We start from the raw sequence: 25,851 nt of genomic DNA, 5'->3' as shown, positions 1-25,851 counted from the left end.
AAATCTATACAAAATAAATACAAGGTAACTTTATAGAGGAAAGGCACCAGTAGTTGGGGGTGGAGGGAACATGGAGTCTTAAATTTGTTAGGAACAGCAATAAGGACAGTTTCACTAGGCTGCAGAGTGAAGGAAGTCATGTGTAATAAGGCTGGAAAGGTAGGTTGGGTCATAATTTTTTTGCATTGCTCTCATTTCTTTTCCCAGTTTTTCTTCTACCACTCTTATTTGATTTTTTAAATCATTTTTCAGCCCTTCCAGGAATTCTTATTGGGCTTGTGTCCAACTCACATTGTTTTTCTTTGAAGCTTTGCTTGTAGCTGTTTCAACATTGTCTTCTTCTGGGTTTGTGTATTGATCCTCCCTGTCACCGAAGTAGCTTTTTATGGTCAGGTTCTTTTTTGTTCTTTGCTCATTTTTCTAGCCTATTTCTTGACTTTGAACTTTATGTTAAAGTTTGGCTCTGTTCCTTGTGGGTGGGAAGCACTGTCCCATGCTTCAGGCTTTTTCATGCTACTGTTTTCATAGCTAGTTCTGGGGGTTTCGAAGTTTTTGGTGCTTCCAGGGTGGTATGATCTAGAGAGAGGTGTGGTCATTGCTCTCCTGGTCCATGCTCTGGCCCTTAACTCTGGGAGGACCTTGATCCTTTGTAGCCATAATCAATACTGCTTCCCAGGGCTCTTGGTCCCTTGTGACCAAAAGCATTATTGCTCCTGAGGGCTCCTGCTCCCCTGTGACCAAAAGCACTCCTCTCCACCCTGAAACTGTGTCCTGGAAGATGTATAGGCAATGGAGTTGCCAAATATGCTGGATGCTATGCGCAGTGCTAGCACAGGGGTCTCCTGTGAGCTCTTCTGACCAGTTCCGTGACCTCCTTACCATCTCTGGGCAGAGAGCTCCTGAAGCTGCTGCTGCTGCTACTGTTGCCACTCCCAAGGCCCACAGCTGGTGTTGCTGCCACAGGGGCTCTGAAGTAGCCTTCACTCTGGTATACACAACTCTCTTTCCAACCTTCTAAGCTGTTTTATGCTAGAAAAATGTTTCACTCTGACCTATTGTTGGCTCTTGTGCTCCAGAATTCTATTTGAGGCATTATTTTAAAGGTTTTTGATGAGGAATGTTGGGAGAGCTCAGCTTTAGTGCTTCCTCTACTCTGCTGTCTTGGCTTTGCTCCTGGAAGTTGACATTGTACAAATTACAGTGTGTTCTGGATAAATACAAAACCACCTCAGAAAAAGCTGCAATAATGTAAAAGAAAATGAAAAATCATTCTGCAAGATGAAAATTCTGAAACTTATATCGTCTGTCACTGGGGCTCTTCCCCCCGCCATCTGATTGTCAAGAGTGGGAGGTAAACATTGGAGAGCTCCTCCCAGATCCTCTGTCACTTAAAGGGGGCATCCAAAGCATTCACTGCACCATTTCTCACCCATCTGCTCTCTTGGACTTAATGGTCCCCCAAAACTCATCGTTTTGCAAGATAAAATCAATTGTAATTCACCTCTTCTCAGATCATTTCTCACCCCAGCTTCAGGACTCCATCATGACTCCACACCAAATACCTTCCTGACCCCCTCTACTTTTCTGATTCTTTTTATGTATTGTTTTCCTCACTGAATTGTAAACTTCCTGAGGGCAGGGACTTGTCTTTCTTTGTATTACTAACACTTAGCATAGGACACATAGTAGGTGCTTTAAAAATATTTATTGACTGACTAAAAAGATATTGGTCTAATTAACCATACTGGAAAAGCAAAGTGTATGAAAAATACTAGTGCCAAGTTTTAACATGCAGCTAGACAGGTGTCTTGTCTTTCAATTTTTGTATTTGTACTGTTTTTCCTGGGCCCTTCAAGAGTGGGGATAGGAACAGGTTCTATCATTGACTTGGGGCTGTAGGCCTCTCCATGCTGTAGACAGAGGTTTCCTCAGCCAGAGAACTGTGAAAAGCCACGGTTAGAGAGTTACTGCTCAAATAATCAGCCACTTAAATCAAGTGAAAGTCAGAGACTGGATACCAGTGGTGTGGATTTCTGAGTTGAGGTTCTAGAGACAGAAGCATGAGTTATTACCAGGTCATAGTAGTTTGAGGTGCCAGCAAAACAATTGGGTTTTTAGGCTTTGGCTAGTCCAACAGGGATAGCAGAGAGGATCTGAATTCTACACAGATTTCAACATGATTTACAGCTTCTTTTGGGCAAATGTGTTTGTTTACACATAGGTGCCTGAAGCCCTATCTTCTAAATTAATTCCACTTGGGTAGTTCCATATGGCAGGTAGCAGCATCACTTATAGAGGCAACAACTATCTTCAAGTAGCAGCAAACTGCCCCTGGACAAGTACTATAGATGAATAATAGTCCTAAATTAAGTGGAAGGGAATTGGGCTGAATTGCATTTAGGAATTCACATAATTCTTTCAGCTTTCAGACTGCCCAATGTTATAATTGCCCAACTCAGTGTTAGTATCATCATGATGATACTATATGGCCACATGCTTTCCCAGTTACCAAAGGAGTGAAACAAGGCTGTATGCTTGCTCCCATGCTTTTTAGCATGATGTTTTCAGCTGTGTTGTAAAATGCTTTCAATGAGGATGAACACAGCATCAAGGGCAGCTACTACACTGATGGTAAATTCTTCAGCTTGAACAGGCTACAAGCCAAGACCAAAGTGGAGGGAGATATTGATTTTCTGTTTGCAGCATGATTTTCTGCTTGCAGATGATTGTGCATTCAATGCAGCCTCTGAAGCTGAGATGCAATGAAGTATGAATCAGTTCTCTGCTGCTTGTGCTAATTTTGGCCTGACAACACCAACACAGGTGCTCCATCAGCCACCATCACACCATCCATACGTGGAACCATCAGTTACAGCAAATGGAGAAGTTTTGAATGCTGTGGATAAGTTTACTCACCTTGGTAGTACACTTTCCAGGGATGTACACATTGATAATGAGGTTGATGCACGCATTGTCAGAGCTAGCTCAGTGTTTGGGAGGTGCCGAAGGAAAGTATGGAAGAGAAGAGGTATTAGACTGCTTACCAGACTGAAGGTCTACAGAGCTGTGGTGCCGACCTCATTGTTGTATGCCTGTGAAATCTGGACAGTCTACCAGTGCCATGCCAGGAAACTGAATCGCTTCCCTTTGAATTGTCTTAGGAAGATTCTGAAGATCACCTGGCAGGATAAGGTACCAGACACTGAGGGCCTTACTCGAACTAAACTGCCAAGCATTCAAACTCTGCTTCAGCAAGCACAACTCCAATGGGCTGGCCCCATTGTTTGAATGCAAAATGTCCACTTGCCAAAAAGACTATTTTATGGAGAACTCACACAGGGCAAGCATTCACATGATGGTCAGAAGAAGGTATACAAGGACACTCTCAAGGTCTCTCCTAAGAATTTTGGAATTGTGTGATGTGGGAGACACTGGCACAGGACTGCTCAGCATGGCATGCCCATATCAGAGAAGGTGCTGAGCTCTATGAGCAAAGCAGAATTGAAACAGCTCAAAGGAAACACAAGGTGTGCAAATTTGAAGTATTTACCTTAAATGTTCACACAGACTATTTGTGCCCGACCTGTGGTGGAGCATTCCGAGCTCGTATTGGCCTGATCAGCCACAGTTGGACACAATGAATCTTGATTCAAGCATAGTGATGTCATTTTGATCCTCATTAAGAATGAAGGACAACAGCTAACCAGATAGCCACAAACCATGGAACATAAAAACCTCAGAAAAATTTAAATTTTATAAGTAATCCAAAGGGAAATGGGAGGATATATGATGGTTGAAAGCAGGCTCCAACGTATTACCAGTAATAACAGATAATCAGTAAGTCAAAACAGGGTGAGTGGTCATGTAGCAAGAATGATAGATAACATGTGAACAGCCACAATGATAATATTCTTATCCCAAAATACCAAAAGAACTAGGAATAGGATTCTAGTACATTAGGTATATATGATATGTGTTTATGAGAAAAAAGTGGACAGAATTTAGATGAAACAGAGGAGTTAGGATTTGTATTGGTGGAAGGAGTACCCACAAAGATGAAATCATAGACTTATTAAAGCACCAAGGATAAAGGTGAAAACTCATATATTACTGTTTCCCTATCACTACATTTCATAAATCACAAAGGCATGATAAAGTTTGATGAGGTAATACATGTGGACTGTTTTGAGCTCTTTAGAAGACAGATGCTATAAAAGTACAAAATCTTTATATTTATTCCTTTTGGAAATTTTTAATTGTCAGGGAGGAGAAGCAGTATTGTACTATGGAACAACTAGCATCATACACATATATGATGTTGACACTAAAGATGGATTGTGATTACCTCTAATGTGATAGATAAGCTCAGGGGAAGCTTTGAAATCATTGCTGATAAAATTTGGTCACTAGGTAAATGGATTTGAGTTAAAGAAAGGAAAATTGCTAGGTCATCCTAGATTCTGAAAATAGCCAGTGCGGCCTCTCTGCCATAAGCAGCTGTTTGAACCTCCTGGAGAGCTCCAAAGTAAGAATTGCTTCTGGCTTTCAGCACATACCTGCCAACTTTGTCTGCCCATCCCCAGTAGGGAGTAAAAGATCATAGGTGAGAGCAGCTAGCTTCTGCTTTTGAATCATAGTTACGTCCCTTCTGTGCTACTGATTTGGACCTGCTCACTTGTATAGGATCCCATGAAGGAGATCAGCACCCTCTTGCTTGGTTTGTGTCCTTAGATTTGTTCATTAGCTTGTTTACTTAGACTTTATTTCCCTTCAGTTCCTTTCTGTTTGATTTGGATATATTGGTTTCAGTTGTGGCTTGTTGACTCAAACTCTGCCATGATGAAGACAACTAAAGGTCTTTCGCTTTCTTATTCAATGGATGGGACAGAACAGAATTTGTTCTACTTATGGTATTCAAGCCGTACCCTACTGACATTTTGGCTTTGAATGTGCCAATTTGGGTGGGCATTTGACATATTTGTGTCATGAACTAAAAAGTCTGGGAAATAAGAATTTATATCATAAAATGGTAAAAAAAAAATGCTAAATCTTTCCATTGACCCTTATTTTACAAATTTAGTATGATTTTTATTCACTTTTTAATGGCATAGATAAAGATAGTACGACTAAAGACCTTCACTATTGCCTCATCATGTAATGAAGGTCACCCTAGGTCCTTAAAGATTATGTGAGTATATATAGCACAAGTGTTGACAGGCCCTGATAAGTTGAAAAGGCTTTGAATATATAGATTGTACTTTTGAATTACACTTTTTTAATCTGAGGGTCAGTCTAGCAAAAGTTGAAGTTGTGTATCATCAGAAGACTGGTCAATAAATGATGAGGATTTTTGGCTATAGCAATTCATTTACTAAAATGTGAAGGAATTGTGATCTGTGGAAGAAATACCTAAAGCAATTAAATCATGGCTCTCTTAAAGTATTGAGATATAGATAACTTAGATGATAAAAGATAAAATTTATTAGCAACAAGATTGGGAATAGATCAGATAATTTCAATGAAAATCTCCTGAATGGCATTTAAGTAAACATGGACAGAATATAAAGTGAAATAAAAATGCATCATAGCATTATAGAACTGGAAAAGTACCATAGAGCTCATTGGTTCTTTTTCCCCTTCTTTTTCAAATGAGGAAAACAAAACCATTCCATCTAAACATACAGTGCATAAAAATTAGAATAAGTTCAGGAGAGGTCAAGACCAGGCTAAACCTTAAATCAAACTAAGTTGCTGTTCCATTTGGTTGTGCCATTTTAATACATTTCTTTGTCCCTTTTAGCTTTAATTTAATTTTAATTTGGAGGGAAAGGATTGGGGAACCTTGTTTCTATTAAGGACCACATATCCACAGATTAAAAACAATGAAATGCTGCATTTAAGTAAAAAACTAATCAAATCCAACCAACATTTATTAAATACTGTGTGCAAAGTATCATGCCAGGCAGTGGGAATACAGAGATGAAAATGAAACAGTCCCTGCCCTCAAGGGGCTTACATTGTTTTAGGGGGAAACAATATGGACACAGAAAAGTGAATACAGATAAGTAAATAAAAGTGATATAGTTATACAGAAATAGTTTTGTAAGGTTTGGGATTGTCGTTTTGTTTAAAAAAATATAAAACAATTGATTCACCCACTTTTGTAATTAAAACTAGAGAATGTAACACAGGGGAAGGAAGGAAGAGGGGAAGGGAGGAAGGGAGGAAGAGAAAGAAAAAGACAGATGAAAGGATAAGAGATAAAGTGACAAAGAGAACCACAGAGGGAAAGGGAGAAGCAGAAGTGGAAAGTAGGAGAAGAAACCAAGAGAGAGACATATTCTGAAGTTTTATTAGAAGATACATTGCTTTTGTTGCAGTGGGCTTCAATGGAAATTATTTATTTTCACTGATGTCCTTTATTTTCCATAACTCTTTATTGATTCCACTCTAAAGAGAATAGCTACAGCAGCTTCCCAAAAAGGAAATTACTTTCCAGGATGCCTCAGTGGTGAAATGGTAGTGGCCGATGTGGTGTCACTAGATCCAGTCTAGTGGCCAAAAGTACCCCTGGTGTAGTTTCATGTAATTATAAAGGCTGATGAGTAGAGCTTCCTTTTTCACACCTGACCTCTCTCCTACCACTCCCTACTTCTGCAGTATGTTATCCTATCCCTCCTTCTGCAGTGTGTTATCCTATTTGGTTTCGTGGCTACTGACCAACTTCATTGTCAGCAGATATTTATTGACCACTTTCTGTGTATAACCACAATGATTGTCAATTTTGAATAGGTGCTACCAGTGCAATTAAGGCTAACCTGAGGTCCAAGTGGGACAATGCTAGAATTCAGCCTCTGGTGGGCATCTGAGAACTAGGAACAGGTGCAAGGTACAAAGCGGCCAATGAGATACTTGGACCAGCTGTAACATAGGCAAAGATAGGGATTCTGGAGAATAGTTAAGCTCCCTCTGTACGAGGTCAGCTTGGGATGAAATCCAGAAGGAAAAATCCAGGTGAACAGCAACAGTGTGAATAAGGAGGAAGCAGGTTGTCGTAGAACACTTACAACTTCAATTAAGAAGTCACAGGATTGGCCGGGAATCAACACATTACCAGGAGAGGACAGCAAAGCCAGAACCACATTGCACCAGAAAGGGAATTCACATATAAGCCAAGGTCAAAATAAAAGTGTGTCAAATTCAGGTCTCGAGAATTAAGCAAGATTGGGGGCAGAAGGGAAGAGTTTTTCAAAAAAGGCAAACCAGAATTCACTTCCTTTTGAAGGGACAAGAACAATCTACTAGCCACATCTATCCAAAATTTAAAGGAGTAGAATGGGGTCTGACCATACTAAGCACCAGAGTCAAGGAGACCTGAGTACAGATGTGGCCTCAGACACTTAGTAACTCTATGAACTCAGTTTCCTCAACTGTAAAATGGAAATAGTACCTGTCTCGTAGGGCTGTTGTGAGGACCAAATGAGATAGCTGCAGAAGCTATTAGTACGGTCCCTGGCACATAGTACATGCTATATAAATGATTATTCCCTTAAAGTTAGGTAGGCCGCTCTTCTACTTTATTGCCTTTATCCGTTTTTGTGCAGTATGCTTAATTGAAGATTCTCTGTAATTTTGAACTTTGAGTTTTCTTAAATGACCATGTCTGGAAGTGGATATCTGCCAACTAAAACATTCTTTCCTGTTTTATAAAACAATGGTCTTTTATCCTTTCTCTGGGATGTAATCACGTTCTACTTCTGTATAACTCTGATATCAGTTTCAGGGTGAGGAAAAAAAGGCAAGTGCTAATAATGAAATCTCTAAATTATGCAGGCACAGTAATTGGGCAAACCCATGTGGGCAGGGCTGCGCCAACTCCGTAGTAATCTAAATTGAGCTTTGAGAATGACCAGCTGATTAGAGCCCCCGACCCGGGGCTCCTGAGCTATGTTCATTTTTGGTGTAAATGGAACTGTGTTTCTATCTTTTGTTGTGTTGTTTTGTCATAGACAAAGAGATATAGGTATGTACGTACATGTATATTTATGTTTTTGTCTTCTTTAACTATTCATACCTATTGTAATGCAGAGAAATAAGTACAAATAAAGTCAGGAGATTCCAAAGTGCAGGTTTAACAGGTGGTTAACTTTGAAAAATAAATAAATTAAAATTTTAAATATATTTTCAAATAAAATAAAACAAAATACCTGACATATATATATATCACTTGAAAGTTTGCAAAATGCGTTAGATACTTTCCCTCACTGGAGCCTTGAAATGAAGTGGATACTATTATTTACATTTTATAGATGAGGAAAATGAAGCATACAGAAATTAAGTAATCAGTGCGTAGTCATGCAGCTAAAAAGTGTCTGATCCAGCAGTCTAATTCACGCCTTCCTGACTCCAAGCTCAGAACTCTTTTCAGGATCTTGCTGCCTCCCGTTGTACGGCAAAGTGAGATCCAGCGGATAGAAGGGTGTTTCTCAAAGAATTCCAATCTGAATAGGATTTCCCTCTGAACCCTCTTAGATAGGGTAGCACTTCCTTTAAAAAAAAATAAATATCCAGATAAACAAATGCCTCAACCTGTTTGATTGTGCATTTCAGTGTCTGGAATATCTAAAATACCCCCAAAAGGAAATTTTACCTAATGCCCTATTTGTTCCTTTAGCACTTCTTAAGCATCCACTAAGCCTATCATACAGTGCTTGGTGTTGGGAATACAAAGATCAAGTTAGACACATTCCCGGACCTCAGAGAGTTTAGGGTCTACCAAGGATGTTGAGATACCTATACTTAGAATCAGATATTTCCAAAGTTTAAATGTATTCCCTCCGCTAAGGACACAGATAACAGCTTTGTACTGTCACTCACATAATATTCTTCAGTATAGGTTAAAACCTCTTTAATTCAGATTAACCTCTTCTTAGGGTTACTTAAGGGACCTATGATAGACTGAATGGGAAAAGTATCTCTTTCAATGAGTCCCACTAATCAAAGGCCCTTTGATAAGATTTTACCTCATTCAGTTAGGAAAAACTATCAAGGACTCCAACTAGGAGGCCCCCCTCCCTGCCCTTTAGATAGATAAATATAGATATATACATATAGATATAAATATAGTTGTTGTTCAGTCATTCAGTCATTTCTTTTATGGTAGCTGTTGTTCAGTGGTATATGACTTTTTGTGACCCCATGGACCATAGTACGTGAGGATATACTTGGCAAAGATGCTGGAGTGGTTTGCTATTTCCTTCTCCAGTGGATTCAGGCAAAAAGAGGCTAAGTGACTTGCCCAGGGTCACACAGATAGTAAGTGTATGAGGCAGAATTTGAACTTGAGTCTTCTTGACTCAAGGCCCTGCACTCTATCCACTGAACCATCTAGCTGCCGTGTGTGTGTGTGTGTGTGTGTATGTGTGTGTGTGTGCATTAATTGCATACATATATACATATATTTACATGTACATGTATATTTTGTTAAATATTTCCCAATTATACATGTCATTTAAAACAATTTTAAGTTCCAAATTCTCTCCCTTTCAACCCTTCCCTCACCCCTTGATAAGGCAAGCAATGTGATACCAGTTTTACATGTGAAATCTTGCAAAACCTTTCTGTATTAACTGTGTTGCAAAAGAAAATACATACGAAACACTCTACCCCGCCTCCCCCCAAAAATACAAAGTTTTTTAAAAGTATGCTTCAGTCTGTACTCACTGTCTGTTACTTCCTTTTCTCTGGAAGTGGATGGCATTTTTCATCATGAGACCTTTGGAATTGACTTGGATTATTGTCTTGATCAAAGCATTGCTAAGGATAGCTAAGTCTTTCACAGTTGATCATCATTACAATATTACCGTTACTGTGAACAGTGTTCTCTTGGCTCTGCTCACTTCACTTTGCATCAGTTCATATAGATCTTTCCAGGTTTTTCTGAAACCATCCTGCTCAGCATTTCTTGTAGCATAATAGTATCCCATCACAATCTTATACCACAGCTTCCTTAGCCATTCCCCAGTTGAGGAGCATTCCCTCAATTTCCAGTTCTTTGCCACCTCAAAAAGAGCTGCTATAAATATTTTCATATTTCTCCTTTTCTTTGATCTTTTTGGGATATAGACCTAGTAGTGGTGTTGCTGGGTCAAAGAGTGTGCACAGTTTAATAGCCTTTGGGCATAGTTTCACATTGTTTTCCAGAATGGTTGGACCACTTCACAACTCCACCAACAGTGTTAATGTTTCGACTTTTTCACATCCCCTCCAACATTTGTCATTTTCCTTTTCTGTCATGTTATTCATTCTGATAGGCATGAAGTGGCATCTCACAGTTGTTTTAATTTGCATTTTTCTCATCAGTAATGACAGCATTTTTTCATGTGACTTGATAGCTTTGATTTCTTCCTCTGAAAACTACCTTTTCGTATCCTTTGACCATTTATCAATTGGGGAATAGCTTGTGTTCTTATAAATTTGAAAGCCCTTTTATTTTGATTCCTCACATTTAGCAGGTCCCCTAGACATGTCCTAATTACCCATTTCCCTTCCTAATAAATAATGGTGACTTTTAACCATTTTTTTTCCTGGGGAGTTTTATAGTATAATCTGATTATTCGGCAGATCAATGTGCCTTTTGCCTCTCTGTGCCATCTTTTGAAGTATTTGCATAGCAATAGCATCTTAATACTATGGGAAATAACATATCTGGGCTGTGATGTTAAATTAGATCTCTGTACTACAACAGTTTGCATAAAGGCTCTTTCTGTGAGTTCTAGAAATGTAAAGTGAGGAAACTTGACCAGTTTCTCCACCCATATGAATGCCTACATTGGTGGCAAAGACTTCTGCAAGAGTAATTTAGTGTCCATCCTTAGAAAAGAAAAAGAGAAAATTGAAAGTGAGATTTTTATGTCCAGATATGATTTATTAAATTTATTAAAGAATACTCTTCATAGCCAACCAATGCCTTAGGAGGACAAGATTCAGGAAGGATAATTTGGTTCTCCAAGTTTGTATCCAAATTGGAGAGGTGATTTGCCAGCTCCACAGATGGCTTCCCAGCTTTTCCCTTTGGTACAAAGTCCTTTATCTGATGTGTGCTTCCTTAATTTTCAGAAATCCCCAGATGGTGATAGTTGAGGAAATAAGGTGTTATTAATACTTTCAACCTTAGAAACATACATTTGTGAATACAATTGTGCTAATTATAACACTTACTAGCCTTATAGGGTTCTTATGAGGAAATTATTTTGTAAATTATTAAGCACTAAATAAATGTGAACTATTTTTATTATAAATTACTTCCACTAAATAAAATTATCTAGAAGGAACCACAAGCACTGAATTTGTAGTCAATGGACCTAGGTTCAAATTGTAGCTCTGCTACTTAACTCCATGTGAACTTAGACAAATCATTTAAAATCTTTGGGCCAAAGTTTATCAAATGAAGGGGTTACCCTAAATGATACATAAGGTGTCTTCTGGGTCTAAATCTGTGATCCTGCGACTACTACTCTATTAGGCATATTTTGAGATACTGTACTTGAAGATAATAAAACTATGTTTCTTACAAATCCATTCTTTAAATTTAGACTTCTATAATTCAGACAAACTTCCCTCCCTCCTCCTTCATTTAGTTCAAATCAGTATGGTTTCAGAATTTGAATTGTGTAACAAAGCTCCTATGTCCACCTTATAGTCCCCCTCATCCACCAACTTTCTTTTATGTAGGGTAAAAATATCCTGCCCCCAGTTTCCTTGGATTGGCTTTTTAGCTAGCCTCTCAAAACACGTTCATTTTGGCTGCTGACAACCTCAGGTCTTCTCTGAGCTTTTCCTCTTTAGTTATGAGACCTTTACCTGGTTGTTGTTGTTGTTCAGTCGTTTAATTGTGTCTGACTCTTCCCTAGCACAACAGGCCTTCTGTCCTCCGCGATCTCTTGATGTCTGGCCAAGTATATGTTCATGGCTTCCGTGACACTATCTATCCATCTCATTCTCTGCCATTCCCGTTTCCTTTTGTCTTCAGTCTTTCTCAACATCAGGGGCTTTTCCAGTGGTCCCATCTTCTCCCTATGTAGCCAGAGTATTTAAGCTTCAGCTTTAGTACTTGACATTCCAGTGAATGGCTTGAATTAATTTCTTTATTGACTGTTTTGATCTCCTTGCTATCCAAGGGATTCTCAAAAGTTTTCCCTAGCACTGTAATTCAAAAGCATGGATTCTTCAGTGTTCAGCTTTCCTTTTCCCTTCCTCTTCCAACTCTCGTAGCCATACATTGCTACTGGAAAAAAACTATAGCTTTGAGTATACCAACCTTTGTTGACAAGGTGATGTCTCTGCTTTTTAGTATGCTGTCCAAATTTGCCGTAGCTTTTCTTCCAAGGAGCAAGCATCTTTTAATTCATGGCTTTAATCACTGTCTGCAGTGATCTTTAAGCCCCAGAATATAAAATCTGACACTGCTTCCATTTCTTCTCCCTCTGTTGTCAGAAAGTGTTGGTGACAGTTGCCAAGGTCTTAGTTTTTTTTTTATGTTAAACTTTAAGCCAGCTTTTACACTCTCCTTTCACCCTCATCAAGAGGCTTCTTAATTCCTCTTCACTTTTTAATACAGGCCTGAGTAATGCTGAGCTTTAAGGAAGGATTATTATATTGCTATTTTTTTGTAAATAGATAGTGAAATGTTTATCATCATCACTTTACATGGAGGTCTGCAAGTTTATTGCCCAAGAAGGTATTCTCTTTTTTTTCTTAGGTACTTTGCAACCAGGGTATGGTCACTTGCTGTCTCTTTCATAATGCTTTCCCTGCTACCATTTCAATCCCATGTGATTTACCCCTTACCTGAGCCTTTGTCACTTTATACTTCTAGTAAGCATTTCTATTCTGATTTGAATAATATTTATCTGAATACTCATCTTATTTCTCTGACTTGAGATCAAGGACCTTTTTTAAAAAAAATCTTTTCGTATCCCTGGAACATAGTGTTATTGCACATAATAATGGATAAAGGCTTAGTACAAGTTGAATGTTGAAGACTGAAATATTTGTGGTGATGTTTTTTAAATTCATTGTAGCAACTCCGCTCCAACATCCAACAAATGGAGAAGCTCTGTTTGAAAGTCCATAAGGATGACAGGGGAGTTTTGAAAAGAATGATGGACCCTGTTAAAGAAGCGGCTTCAGGTGCAATCACAGAATTTCTCCAACTTCACTTGCAGTCTGCAGAAGAACTTAAAAATCAGTTTAATGATGATGGAACCCCACTTCACTCTCCTTTGACAAGATCAATGACTGTAGGAGGTATGTATTATGCTAAATATCATTTTAGATCATGTCAGTAGACAGTTTGATTGAAGGAACTGAGCATATTAAGATTAGAGAAGAGAAGACTCAGGAAAGACAATAGCTGTCTTTAGGTATTTGAAGGGTTGTCATTTGGAAGAAGGATTAGACTCCCCCAGAAGGGAGAACCGAGAGCAGTGGGTGGAAGGTACAAAGAGACCAATATGGGCTTTAATTGAAGAAAAACTTCCTAAAAATTGGAACTATCCACGAGTGAAATTGGCTGTCTTGAAAGGTGGGTGGGCTCTCTTTCCTTGAAGGTCGTTTTGCAGAGACAGGACAATCTCCACTATAAAATAGAGATTATGTATGGATTAGACTAGATGGCCTCTGAGGTCCATTCCAACTCTCAAATTCTGTGATTCTGTGCATTCCTTATTGTCTGTTTATACGCTACTGATGTTTATATGATACTGAAAGTCACCTCCTGTTTCACCTGTCTAAATTCCAGGCTTCTTCTTCTATCTAGCTCTCTTTTGTGGCTAATAACTAGGCCCTTCCTTTTGCCCAGAAGTCAGTTCCCGAAGTCCTCCTCCTGAAGTTACCCCCACTTCTTCTCAACCAGGTTGTTCATTTTCATATTTGCATTAACTGTGTTAACTATTGTTTTTCCCCATATTGACATGGAAGTCAAATTGTTATTGTGAGAGACAGATAGGGGTTTCACTGTGTTTCATTTTGTAATTCATATTTTATAAAAGATGATTGTATTTTCAGATGTTCTGAAATCATCCCACTCAGTGGTGGCGTTTATGGGGAAAAGCAGTTCTAGCACTGAGAGGTATTCACAAAATCATGGACGCAGACTGCTGCATAACTATGCTCAGTAGACATTCTCACCCCACCTCCTTGGCCACAACTATTGCTATCATATGGGTTAGACTTCATTCTGCTATCCTGTGATGAGGGAAAAAGCTGAATTTCTTTGCATACGTAGAGAATAACTTTTCTCCAGTTCCTTGATCAGGAGGCAAGCTGATATACACAGACAACATGACATTTGAGATTGTAGTAATATCAGTCATGTAGACCAGGCCGAGTGACAATGTAATATGAAGGAAGCCAGGATAACTAAGCTACAGGAACAGCAAGAAGCAGCTATCATCAGTTAGCTCCAGGCCCTACATCAGCCTCTCTCGAATTCTGAGGCTGCCGGCAGCAATAGGTAGAAGCTAGGGGAACTTGCTAGGCTGGCCAACTACAGTTACAGAGCTGTTTGGGAATAAGGGAGAATGAGAAAGCCAGTGAGACCTCTTCATGTTGTTGTTTAGTCATATTAGAGTCATATCCAACTCTTCATGACCCATTTGAAGTTTTCTTGGCAAAGATACTGGAGTGGTTTGCCATTTCTCTCTCCAGCTCATTTTTCAGGGAACTAGGAGGGTTAAGTGACTTGCCCAGGGTAACATGGCTAGTAAGTGTATAAGGCCAAATTTGAACTTAGAAAGATGAGTCTTCCTGACTCTATCCATTCTACCCACTGCACCACTAGTTGCCTCTCTTTATAGGGGAGCAATAATATTCCTAGTGTCTTTTGCAATCAGCTGGATTTTTGTGTGCGATTATTTTCTCCTATATTATATGTGTCCCTGGGAGAGTCTTGTGTTCCAGACCATCCTATATGACACAGCAAAAATCAAAGAGTTTGGGTAATGATGAGCTCTTCCCTGTTCTCTGGAATGTCATTTTATCAAAGGCTTCATCGTGGAGCTTTCCCTCGGTTTCTCCTCACCTCAGAACTTCACTTCCTCTCATCCTTAACCCTAGAGGGGTCTGATAGAGGCAATACACAGACTTTATGATGAATTGCAGCAGAAATAGCATGGATGAGATCATGAAAATTCCTGCATGGTCTCCAGCTGCAAAGCCACCAGTGTTTTTCCTCTTACATTCAAAAGCCAGTAGAAATAAAAACTAAGTCAGTGTGAGCTTCCTAGCCTTGTTCCTGTGTTTTGCGAATTAGGGATGGGTAGAAGAGGCTTCCTGAGTTGGAAAGTTCTGTGCTTAGGTTTGGTATCTTCACAGAAAGCAACGGTTTCATTTTGGATATGTAATCATTATGATGAGAGGCAGCATGACTTCATGGACAGAGGACTGACTTTGGAGAAATGATGACCTGGCTTCAAGTTCTGCTTCTTACTTATGTTAGTTGTGTGACCCTCAGCACCTCACTGAACCCTTCAGTGCCCCCAAACTACTGAGACTTCCACTTGCAGAACAGTCACCAATCTGTTTTGTCAGGAGGAGTTTCTTCCCTGGAAGCTTTCTATACCAATGAAATCACAGATGCAGACCAGTAACAGTAACATCAAAAAGTCTTTGACTTTTTGTGAAGAGAGTGCCTCAGTTCCTCCTTCATGGTTTATTTACAAACAACAAATGTATAAAATTAACTCCAAAAGAGTAAGATCACTAGAGTATTGGATGTCCGAATGGAAAATGAGTCTCTCTATTTAAAATATGCCAACATGACCATAATGTCAAAACTAGTTTAAAATGACATTTTTTAGGGAGGTAATTTAAGTCCACTATGGTTCTGATTAGTCTTGGACTGGAAAGGACAATAAAAATGGCTAATAAGTTGATACCCAGCATAAGTAAGGAGATAGTATGAGGGTACCTAACTACCCTTGAAGAATTAAAATCATCTGACCTAGATTAACCATATCCTTGGCTACTTGAAAGAATTGGAAGAAGTGATTGCTGAGCCATTATCAGTGATATCTGAAAGACTTTCAAGAATGTACTTTACAGAGGACTGGAGAAAGACAAATGTTTCACTCAAAAAAAGAAGAAAAGGGCATGACCAAAATTCCTGGAAAATTCTAGGATACTATTAAAGATATGGTTAGTGAATATCTAGAAATCTAGCAGCCTTTCTACTCTTTTTTTCTCTGCTAAATCAAAATAAGTATGGCTTCCAAATTAAAGGAGTATAACCAAAGCATGGATGATGTATATGGATCACATCAAGCTTATGTGGTCTACTGAAAAATTTAAAAACTGCTTCAACTCTTGGATTCTTTCTCCAATCAAAACGTCTTTTGGACTGAAATGTAAAATTCTTAATATATGTCAAAGAAATATAGAGACTGTAGGCTTTTAGCTTGAATCTGGAGGTTACAGTGAACCAGTGGATGACAGTGATACCTATAAATACCTTAGTCTCCTCCCAGCAGGACACATTTGAGCATAAAAATATCAAAAAGAAAACTGTGGTTGAATACATTAAGAGACTTAACGACATTCTTAACTTAAAGCTCAATGGGAAGAACATGTTTAAAGCAATTTATACCTACACAGTAGGTACACTTAATGTACACTTTCAGAATGGTAAAATGGACCATAAGAGATTTGGAAAAATACTCTAACAAAAAAACATAAAATATTACCCAGACATAGTGTCCATCACCGTGAGGAAGCTATGGAAACACTGCGTCCTCCACACCGAATAGGAGGAAGAGGACTGATAGATATTCTTAAAGTACATGCAAAAAAAGATAAAAATATGCAGAAATACTGTAAGAATAAGTAGATATTATTTCAGATGATATTAAGGCTGACAGCAGGTACATGACACTGGATCTGTTGGCTGTAACACCGGAGCCTGTGAAACCACTAAGATCAAAGAGTGCACCAAAACGTTCTTCTTCCATCAGTGATACTTGGATGAGTTCAGGCAATAATCAGGTAACAGGAATCACTAAAGGAATGGCTGAGTCATGAGGATTTGTTTGTGGAAACAGGATAATGCTGGTAATTTAAGACTGTTTTAAAAAATATATTTTTATTGACATCTTTTGGTTTTATGTCATCTAGTAGTTCAACACACAGCCCTCCCTTTGGCCACATGCAGCCCCCATAACAGTTCTGAGTTAGGCCCAAATGAGACTAAAATGTGGTTCCTATCTGACTTAATGTGTTGACTTATTAATGAAAAACATCTGTATAAACTTGTGGTTTCCTAAGTCAAAATGTGGCCCATAACATTCTTCTTGTCCAGTCCATTCCTAGAACTGTTATTGGGCTACTTCCAGTGAGCCTCATGATGAGCTTACATTGTAATACTTTTATTCAGCTACAAGAATTTATCATCAATCTGTGCAAATGTCCTTAGAACATTAGATTTTTTAGATAGGATAATAACTTGTCCCCAGACCTTTTTCTATAATGGACTCCATTGAAAAGGATGAGAACAAGATGATGATAGCTGAGAGTCATAGTTCTTAGAGTTTACAACTCACTTTACATAAATTGTCTTATTTTATTTTCACAACAGCCCTTTGATGTGTATGAGGTATTATTCAAAAATTTTTGGATGAGGGAACTGAGAATCAGAGAGAAAATTGGCTTGTCCATGGTTACATAGCTAGTAAGTGTTATAGAAGAGATTCAGGTCCAGTTCTTTCTGACACACTTAAGTCCAGGGAACTTTACATTATACCATTGTGGCCTGTATCAGAGCAGAAGAATGAGACTATTGCTTACATACATCAATGAATTTTTCCAGTTAAGAGCTATTTTGGCTAGAAGGAGGCAATGTCATTAATTTTCTAAAAAGTGATCAAATGAGGGCCTAGAGGAAAAGTTGACAGTGTACTTCTTATGCATGGGTTTCATGAGAATATCTGTTTACCTGAAAGACTGAAAGAGAAGGCAAACTCAGAACCAAGAAGTATGTGTGTACCCCTGGGATGGCAGACATGAGGGGTAGATTGATATGCAAGAGAACTCTAAAGTTGTGTTACTGCAGACAGCTCAGCTATTGCCTAGTTGAGGGGAAAGTGTGCTAGACTTGGAGTAAAGAGAATTAGATTCAGATGTAGGCTCAGATCCTTAACTAGCTATGTCCTTAGAAAAAAGCTGCTAGTTAGGGTAAGTCACTTAAGCTTTTCTGTGCCTCAGTTTCCTCATATGGAAAATGGCATTAAAATAGTTTTGCTATTTACCTTGCAGGATTGTTGTGAAGAGAGTGCTTTGCAAACCTTAAAACACTGTAGAAACATGACATCATTATCATTATTTTGGTAGGCAGGAAATGGAGACATTAGAGAAAGACAGAGAGAAAGGCAGGGGAAAGGGTTGAAATTAGACAAGTAGGGTGAGGTGAAAACCTCAAGGCTTTGTGTTGTGACCATTCTTGCCCCATTAAGGTCTGTGTTTTTGGTGTATTGGTAGTGGTGGTCCCCTGGCCCTATGGTGTGGCAAAAGTACTTTCATGTTAACTGGAGAATAGGGAAATGACATTCCTCCTGATTGAACTCAAAGGGATGACCTTCCTAAGACTGCTCTATTACCAGGAGGGGCTCAATTCTGAAATCTTTGGAGAGACACCATACGAAAACCAAGAGGAAGTAGCTTTTGGACTAGAAAGGACAATGCATATGGCTAATAAGTTGATATCCAGCATAGGTAAGGAGATAGTATGAGAGTACCTAACTACCCTTGAAGAATTAAAATCATCCGGCCTAGATTAGCCATATCCTTGGATATTTGAAAGAACTGGAAAAAGTGATTGCTGAACCATTATCAGTGATATCTGAAAGACTTTCAAGAATGGACTCTGGGTAGGACTGGAGAAAAACAAATGTTTCACTCAGAAAAAGAAGAAAAGGGCATGACCAAAATTCCTGGAAAATTCTAGGACATCCTTAAAATTCTAGGATACTCCTAAAAATATGGTTAGTGAACATCTAGAAATCTAGCAACCTTCCTGCTCTAAGAGTCTGATTCTTCAAGGTCCCAATATAGGATATGGCCGACAAACATGTTCCTGGCAATGAGTAAATCAGGCTAAGAAGCCTTTATACAACACTAATGATCATGATGATGGCTTACATGTACGTAGAACTTTACAATTTACAATGGTAAACTTCTTTCATAATAACCTTATGACATAGGTAATGTTGCGGTTCAGTCTCTGCCCACCTAAGGCCAAAAACTGTTGTGGTTTCGTGATGTGTTGTGGTAGAACCCATCTCAAAAAATTCAGTCAGACTCCCACTAATCCACGTACAGGCATTTATGGAGATGGAGGGCTCTCATGGAGCAGGTTAAGTTCCAAGAGGAACCAGCAACTTCAAAGAAAGCAAGAAGGATTTTTATAGGGTAAAGATACTGATTACATAATCAGAATTTACATAGAATATAGGAATATGATTAATATTGAAAAAGCAGGAGGAGTTTGTTAAGGGCTAAGGGTCCTAGCCTTAGTGGAACTGCATAGGCGCTATGGTAGGGTGGGCCCCTTCTATGGTTTGGTGGGGAAGCATTCCTGTCATGCTGCCCTCCAGTTGGCTAGCTGTTGTGGTCCTGCCTTGGGCTGGATGGTGTGACCAGGATGGCCTTTGTTTTCTTTGAGTGACTCAGTTTATCTCATTGAGCCTTGCTGGGTGCTGGGCCCCTGTTAGGGCTAACTCCGGGGAGGGCCTAGTTTACATGTCTAGGACAGCAGAGGCTTTTGGACCACGTGGGTTTGGGTCCACCTCTGTTGGGTACTGACCTGCGTGGACGTGCTGCTTCTCTTCCTGGGCAGGAAGCCCAGAGACCCATGCCTGGGAGCAGAGAACTTCCTGTGTGATGATTCATGGGGCTGGCTGAGGGGAGGGGCCAACTCAAGAACCAATCGGCCCTGGTCATTCAGGCGGCGCTTGATGATGTCAAAAACTCTATAAGAGGGGAGAAGACAGCTTGAAGATCCTTTTTTCCTTTTCCAGTTGTCACGGCAGCGGTGGGGAACGTGACTCTGGGCCAGCCCAAACTCTTGGGCTGAACCTAGATGTTGGTAACTATGAATTTTATTGGTTCTGTCTGTTGAGATTTGTAATTTGTTTGTATTTTATTCTGAAGTTCGGAGTGCTGGTTGTTTTTCCCCCAAACTAAATGAATGACCTAAAGTTCAGAGTGCTGGCTTTTTCCCCTGGACTAAATGAATGTTCTGAACTTCAGGGTGCTGGATTTTTCCCCTGAAGTAAGTGAATGAATCTGTATTTGGTCTGTCTGTTGATGATTGTCTGTATGCTCCCCTGAACTAACTGAATGCTGGATTAAAGTAAACTGGTCAACCCCTTCACCGTGCTTTCCTTGTTTAAGCAGATAAAAAGAACCTGTGCTTTCCCAGCGTGCTGGCAGCCTCCTGGGTGCTGGCTGTGGGAGGATCTTACGCCTCCACAGAAGCTGCTAGCCGGATTGTTAAAACAGATGGATGGTGTGATTGTGATTGGATAGGTCTGGGGGCAGTAGCTAGGTAGAGGCAGTGGCTGGGTTCCTCTCACACAGACAGGCCCGCTGTTTCTGTGGGAACTAAGAGTTCAAGGACACACCTGCTGTTCTAGTGAGCAGTGAGGCATGTTAGGACATTGGCAGGGGCGGGGCAGGGGGGTAGGTATGGTGGACCTATAATGAAGTTAGAATATTGGGGCTGGGGGCAGCTCTATTAGGACCCCATCCGGTAATACAAGAGTTAGCCTCATTTTGAAGAGGAGGAAACAAGCCCACAGTCACACACTTTGTAAGCTGCAGGGCCAGCACTCAAACCCAGATCACTTTTCCATTGTACCATGCTGCCTTGAGAGTGGGCATGAGGGAAGACATCTGTAAGATAAGGCTTTTTAAAGTTCAAGTCTTTATACTGAGTGGAGAGAACACAGAAAGAGAAGGTGCAGAAGCTGCAGTTCACATGTCTTGGCAGGACGCAGAAAATATGAAGATATATAGGAAATAACTGAATAGGCTGTTAACACAACCTACCCTGTGATTAAAGTGTAGGGAAGAAAATCTGCCAAAAGACTCAGAGTGAGACAGCCCACACAGGCCTTCGTTTGTGTTTAATTGGGCAGCAACTCAGTGTGGCGATCGAAGAGAGGCCTTCTTGAGTGCTGGTTGGTTACCCAAAACTCTCCTCAATCCCAGGAAAGGTGGGCAACTGAGATGCAAAGGAAGCAGATAGTATCTTGGGATAGAAGTTCCAAGGACCAGCTCAGTCTTTCTCCTTCTGTGAGGCTTGCTTTTAGGTAGCACGAAAAGCCAAGAGTCAAAACATTAGGGTTCATGTTTAATAGTCTGGTCTGTTGTTGCTGTTCAAAAAGCTGTGCAAATGTGCAAAAATTTGGAGGATGGGTTAGCCAGGTGACACTTATTCGAGAGAGAGAGAGGGCGTTATTGATATTTTGTCCTTCGTAAACTTTGCTTGTATGTTTATTTCTGTGTTTCTTTGTGTTGTTGAATGTTAATCTGTTTGCCAAATTGAGCGCACAGAACAGTAAAGAGTTTGGTTGGCAAGTAATCTGTCATAAGGTCTTTGTTCTGCCCTTGACAGTACATGGTGAACCTTTCCCTGTTCTTTCAGACGTGTGTGCGGTAGTCAGAGATCTCAGAGGGTCCTTGACATCTTTGATGTTCAAGAGAAAAAAAAAAGCTGACTTCAGACTTCTTACTTAGGTCAATCAGCATAGAATTTACCATTACTAGCAGCTACTTAGCAACAAGAAATTTTGAACTCAGCTGCTGAACTTTCTGTCTCTGTATGAGATTATCCTAATACTTAGTTCCATCATTTGCATATTGTTACTGCAATACTTCTGTCAACACCTTCAAAGCTGCTTGAGTCTACCCCTCCCCCATTCTCAAATTTATGTAGTTAGAGGAATTATGTGATCCTAGAGCTAGCTAATCAAAACATCTTGCCTAATTCAATTGACTTTAGTAGTAAGTATTGTTATATGTTCAGTCATGTCTGTCTCTTTGTGACCCTGTGTGGGATTTTCTTAAAGATACTTGAGTGGTTTGCCATTTCCTTCTGCAGCAGATTAGGCAAACAGAGGTTAAGTGACTTGCCCAGGGTCACGTAGTTAGTATCTATAATGTTAATAGGATATAAGGTCTTCCCTGCCCATTAATAAGCCTCAAGTGGAGCTAATTGGGGGAGGAACTTGCTTAAAGGGGAAATTTGTTTATGGGGAGGCTTGCTTGTAGGTAGGCTTTCACACCTTTTGGTACTAAGCTGTTTAGGCACTGAGGCACAAGGGTTGTGATGCCTTCTGGCTCTGAGCCTATTAGCCAGAAGTGTATATCCTATTCTGAGGTTGGTATTTTGCTTTGGGAGTTCGCTTATGAGAAGGACCTTGTGATTCCCTGGACAGGACTCTGAATAGCCCTTTTGTTAAGAGCCCTAACCCTGCTACTCAGATGTAAAGGCTCTCTTGATCTAGTGATACATGTGAAGTGTGTAGCAATATTGCTTTGATTCAGACGGAGCCCTGTCTGTTAGTCTTTGTGCTGATTTTTCTGCTTGTATTTTCTCTGTTTATATTTTCTCTGCTTGTATTTTCCCCACGTTTAGGGTACTGACTTTTCCCCTGAACTAGTGAATGTAATTAAAAAAGATCGTTAACCCCTTTAAAAGCAGATCAAAGAACCTGTGCTAACAGGTCGTCTTGAGCATGCTAGGGTACTTGCTGTTACAGTATCTAAGGCCATGTTTGAACTCAGGTCTTCCCAACTCCTGGCCCAGCACTCTAGCCACTGAGCCATCTAGCCACTTCAAGTATTGGTTTTGGGGGTTTTTTTTGGAGGGGGGAAGGCAGGGCAGTTGGGGTTAAGTGACTTGCCCAAGGTCACACAGCTAGTAAGTGTGTCAAGTGTCTGAGGTCGGATTTGAACTCAGGTCCTCCTGACTCCAGGGCCGGTGCTCTATTCACTGCACCACCCAGCTGCCCCTGCTTCAAGTATTGTTATAGTGTGTCACAGTTATATAGCACTTGTAAGTTTTACACAGCAGTCCTGGGAAGTAGAGCATGAATGATAAGATGAATAATTGGGGTGATTTTTATGTGCATCATACCATGCCCAGTAAACATAGTCTTTGGCCTCCAAGAGCTCACATCGTAATGGGGAAGACAGGACATGTGGAAGGTTTCAGTTTCACAGCAAATGGAGAGACCCAGTGACCTTAGAGTACCTCAGCAAAGCAAAAGGCCATGCTCCTTCTTAAATGGCATCTTCACTAACAAAATCATATCCATTTCTGATGGTGAACACCTTAACAGGAACAGGGACTTTGGTGGCCAGAACTTTCTTTTCTAAATCTTCAGTGTATATGGAGCAGTTGCCAGGCTGCCTCTCTGTGCGGGCACCGGGCTGCAAGCCTTGCTATCCAATGCTCTTGGGTGCAGGATCCTAGGCTGTCCCTCTCAGGGTCTGAGGTGGTTTGACTTGCCTGGCACATGCTGCCTCCTGTCTCTCCCTCGGGGTGCCTCGTTGCTTCAGCTAGGCTGGCTGGCCTGCCTTGTGTAACTCAGAGACTGAGGCAGTATTGTATGTTGAAGGGTGTAAATAATACATTGTTCGTTGATCAGTAGGAATTCCAGCATTTAGAGCCGCAATGAACTCCTAGAGATCACAGTCCATTCTCTTGTCAGGATTTGAATAAAGAAATGAAAAGGGAAGAGCTAAAGCTAGGCGTGGGCTCCTGCTATTGCCAGAGCGGCGGTATCGAACACAAGTAGAAATGGGGCCCTAAACCATACATCTTTAAGGAGCTCCTCGAGCCACATGTTGACTTAGAAAACCACATGGTAACTTTATATTCTGTTGTGTTTTATTTATTTTGTTAACTATTTTACAATTACATTTTAATCTGGTTCCAGCCTCACTCCAGAGTGTTCAGGGTATTGGGAGCCTCAGTGCTAGCTGCTGTTTGATACCTCTACACTAGAGCATAAGGGAGAAGAAATAGGGAGTGATCTTTTTTTTTTCCTCTACTTTTTCTGCTTTTTAAGGGTATGGAGCTTTTTGACAAGGAAAACAAAACCCATAGATTAACAATCCCACCCAGTTGCAACTCCCCAAAGAAAAAACCATCTTAAGCTAGTGATAGTTTTCATGAGACAACAGAGGCAGGATGTGGAATGTATAATTTTTGTTAAATTTCATGAGGAAATTTTCAGTTTCTCCTTAAAAACCAATTGTAAACATGACGCTCCCTCCACCGTGGGTTCATTGGTAACCTTCAGGACTAGGAGGACTCCTTTACTATCACCAGGATCCTGTACCAGCACGAATGAGTTTCTTCCAGGTTGCCTTAAATCCAGAAATCTTTCAAGTAGACAACAGTAGGAGAAAATTGCAGAAGCAAAGGAAAGGCCTGTTGTTGCTGCTGCCGTTGCTCTCTATAACAACAAGGTATGTTTCTCAGCTGCCAGAATTCAAAGCATAAAGACTTAGGTCTTTTATTGGGACCTGAGAACGTTTATAACGGTAATACTGTTTTAAAGACTCAAGGTTCTCTAACTTGGCGAGCATCATGAAGAGCCCCACCTGTTCCCATCCCACCATATACCCATGTGTACCTGCTGACTCCTTGGACATCTCTTTCCGCCTTCTAAGAGCCTCAGGCCCTAAGAGATCCCTAGTGACAAGTGCCACCCACTTTTTTTATTACCATTATTAATCATCATAATAATTATATTCACTGATTGTTCATCACAATAATAGCTTACACGTATCTAATGTGTTTTAGTTTCAAAAACTTTTTAACACTTTATAATTTTTTAACAAAGGTTATTTCATTTAATCTTCACAACCAACATGTAAGGCAGGACAGGCAAAAGATTTAGAACTGGAAGTGATTTTATAGGTAATCTAGTCCAACGCTCTTATTTAGAAATGAAGACATTTTCTAGAGAGGTAAGAGGACTTGACTGTGCTTATACAAATGACCCTTGGCAGAGCCAAGATTCAAACCTAGGTCCTCCGAACATCTATTATCTTTGCGTACTTTACTGTCTCTATTTTACAGATGAAAGAAATGAGGCCCAGAAAGTCTTAGTGACTTTTCTAAGGTCACAGAGCTTGAAAATGACAGATCTAAGATTCAAACCCTGACTCCAAATTCAGTGTTCTTTCCACTGCACTAAAGGTGGTCCTCAGAGTTTTATTGTGACTTAGGGAAAAGGTGTCATGTATTCCTCATGCGGTTTCCTTCCATTCTTCATACTTTCTTTCTTTTCTTTTTCCCTTGTCTTTTGCTTTGGATGCTCAGGGCCATAATGATATCACATATGAAAATGCTTATTTGTATACCCTTAATTTTTAAGATTAAATCTGTTTTATCACAAGTTAGAAACATTTCTAGAGATATTAGAAACGATTGTTATATTACTACAATTGGGGTTAAAAATGTACAAATAATTTTCTTTCTGTCAGTAAAAATTTAAAAAGAAATGAGAATGTTTTATTTTTTTCTAGAGAACCGAATAAGTTCATTAATTTAGAGGGCACCCTTGATGATTTGGCTGTCCCTTTTGTCTGTAGTCTGAGTTCTCAAAGCAAATCTGCCAATCTTGCTCAATCTGAGAGATACCATTCTGTCTCACCTTTGTCACTAGCTTCATTTTTAGTATATTGCTTCCCATTGAGAGAAGTGCTGTGCTTACATATTATATAAGTGATATGTTTTATGTTTGAGAAAGTGTATTGAAGTCATTCAAAGTGACTCAGGGT

General features: G+C 39.9%; 1 protein-coding gene across 2 annotated transcripts in view; it reads left to right on the top strand.

Annotated features, from left to right (window-relative positions):
* The window catches only part of STX17 (syntaxin 17), an 84,385-nt gene that overhangs the window by 43,011 nt on the left and 15,523 nt on the right, over positions 1-25,851 (top strand). For both annotated transcript variants that reach the window (XM_036739174.1, XM_036739173.1), the window contains exon 4: positions 13,083-13,308. In XM_036739174.1, coding sequence (XP_036595069.1) covers positions 13,083-13,308 — 226 coding nt within the window. The remainder of the gene's footprint in view (positions 1-13,082; positions 13,309-25,851) is intronic.

The sequence above is a fragment of the Trichosurus vulpecula genome, chromosome 9 (assembly GCF_011100635.1).
Source record: "Trichosurus vulpecula isolate mTriVul1 chromosome 9, mTriVul1.pri, whole genome shotgun sequence".
Classification (NCBI taxonomy): Eukaryota; Metazoa; Chordata; class Mammalia; order Diprotodontia; family Phalangeridae; genus Trichosurus; species Trichosurus vulpecula.
This window is presented reverse-complemented; position numbering and strand designations above follow the sequence as displayed.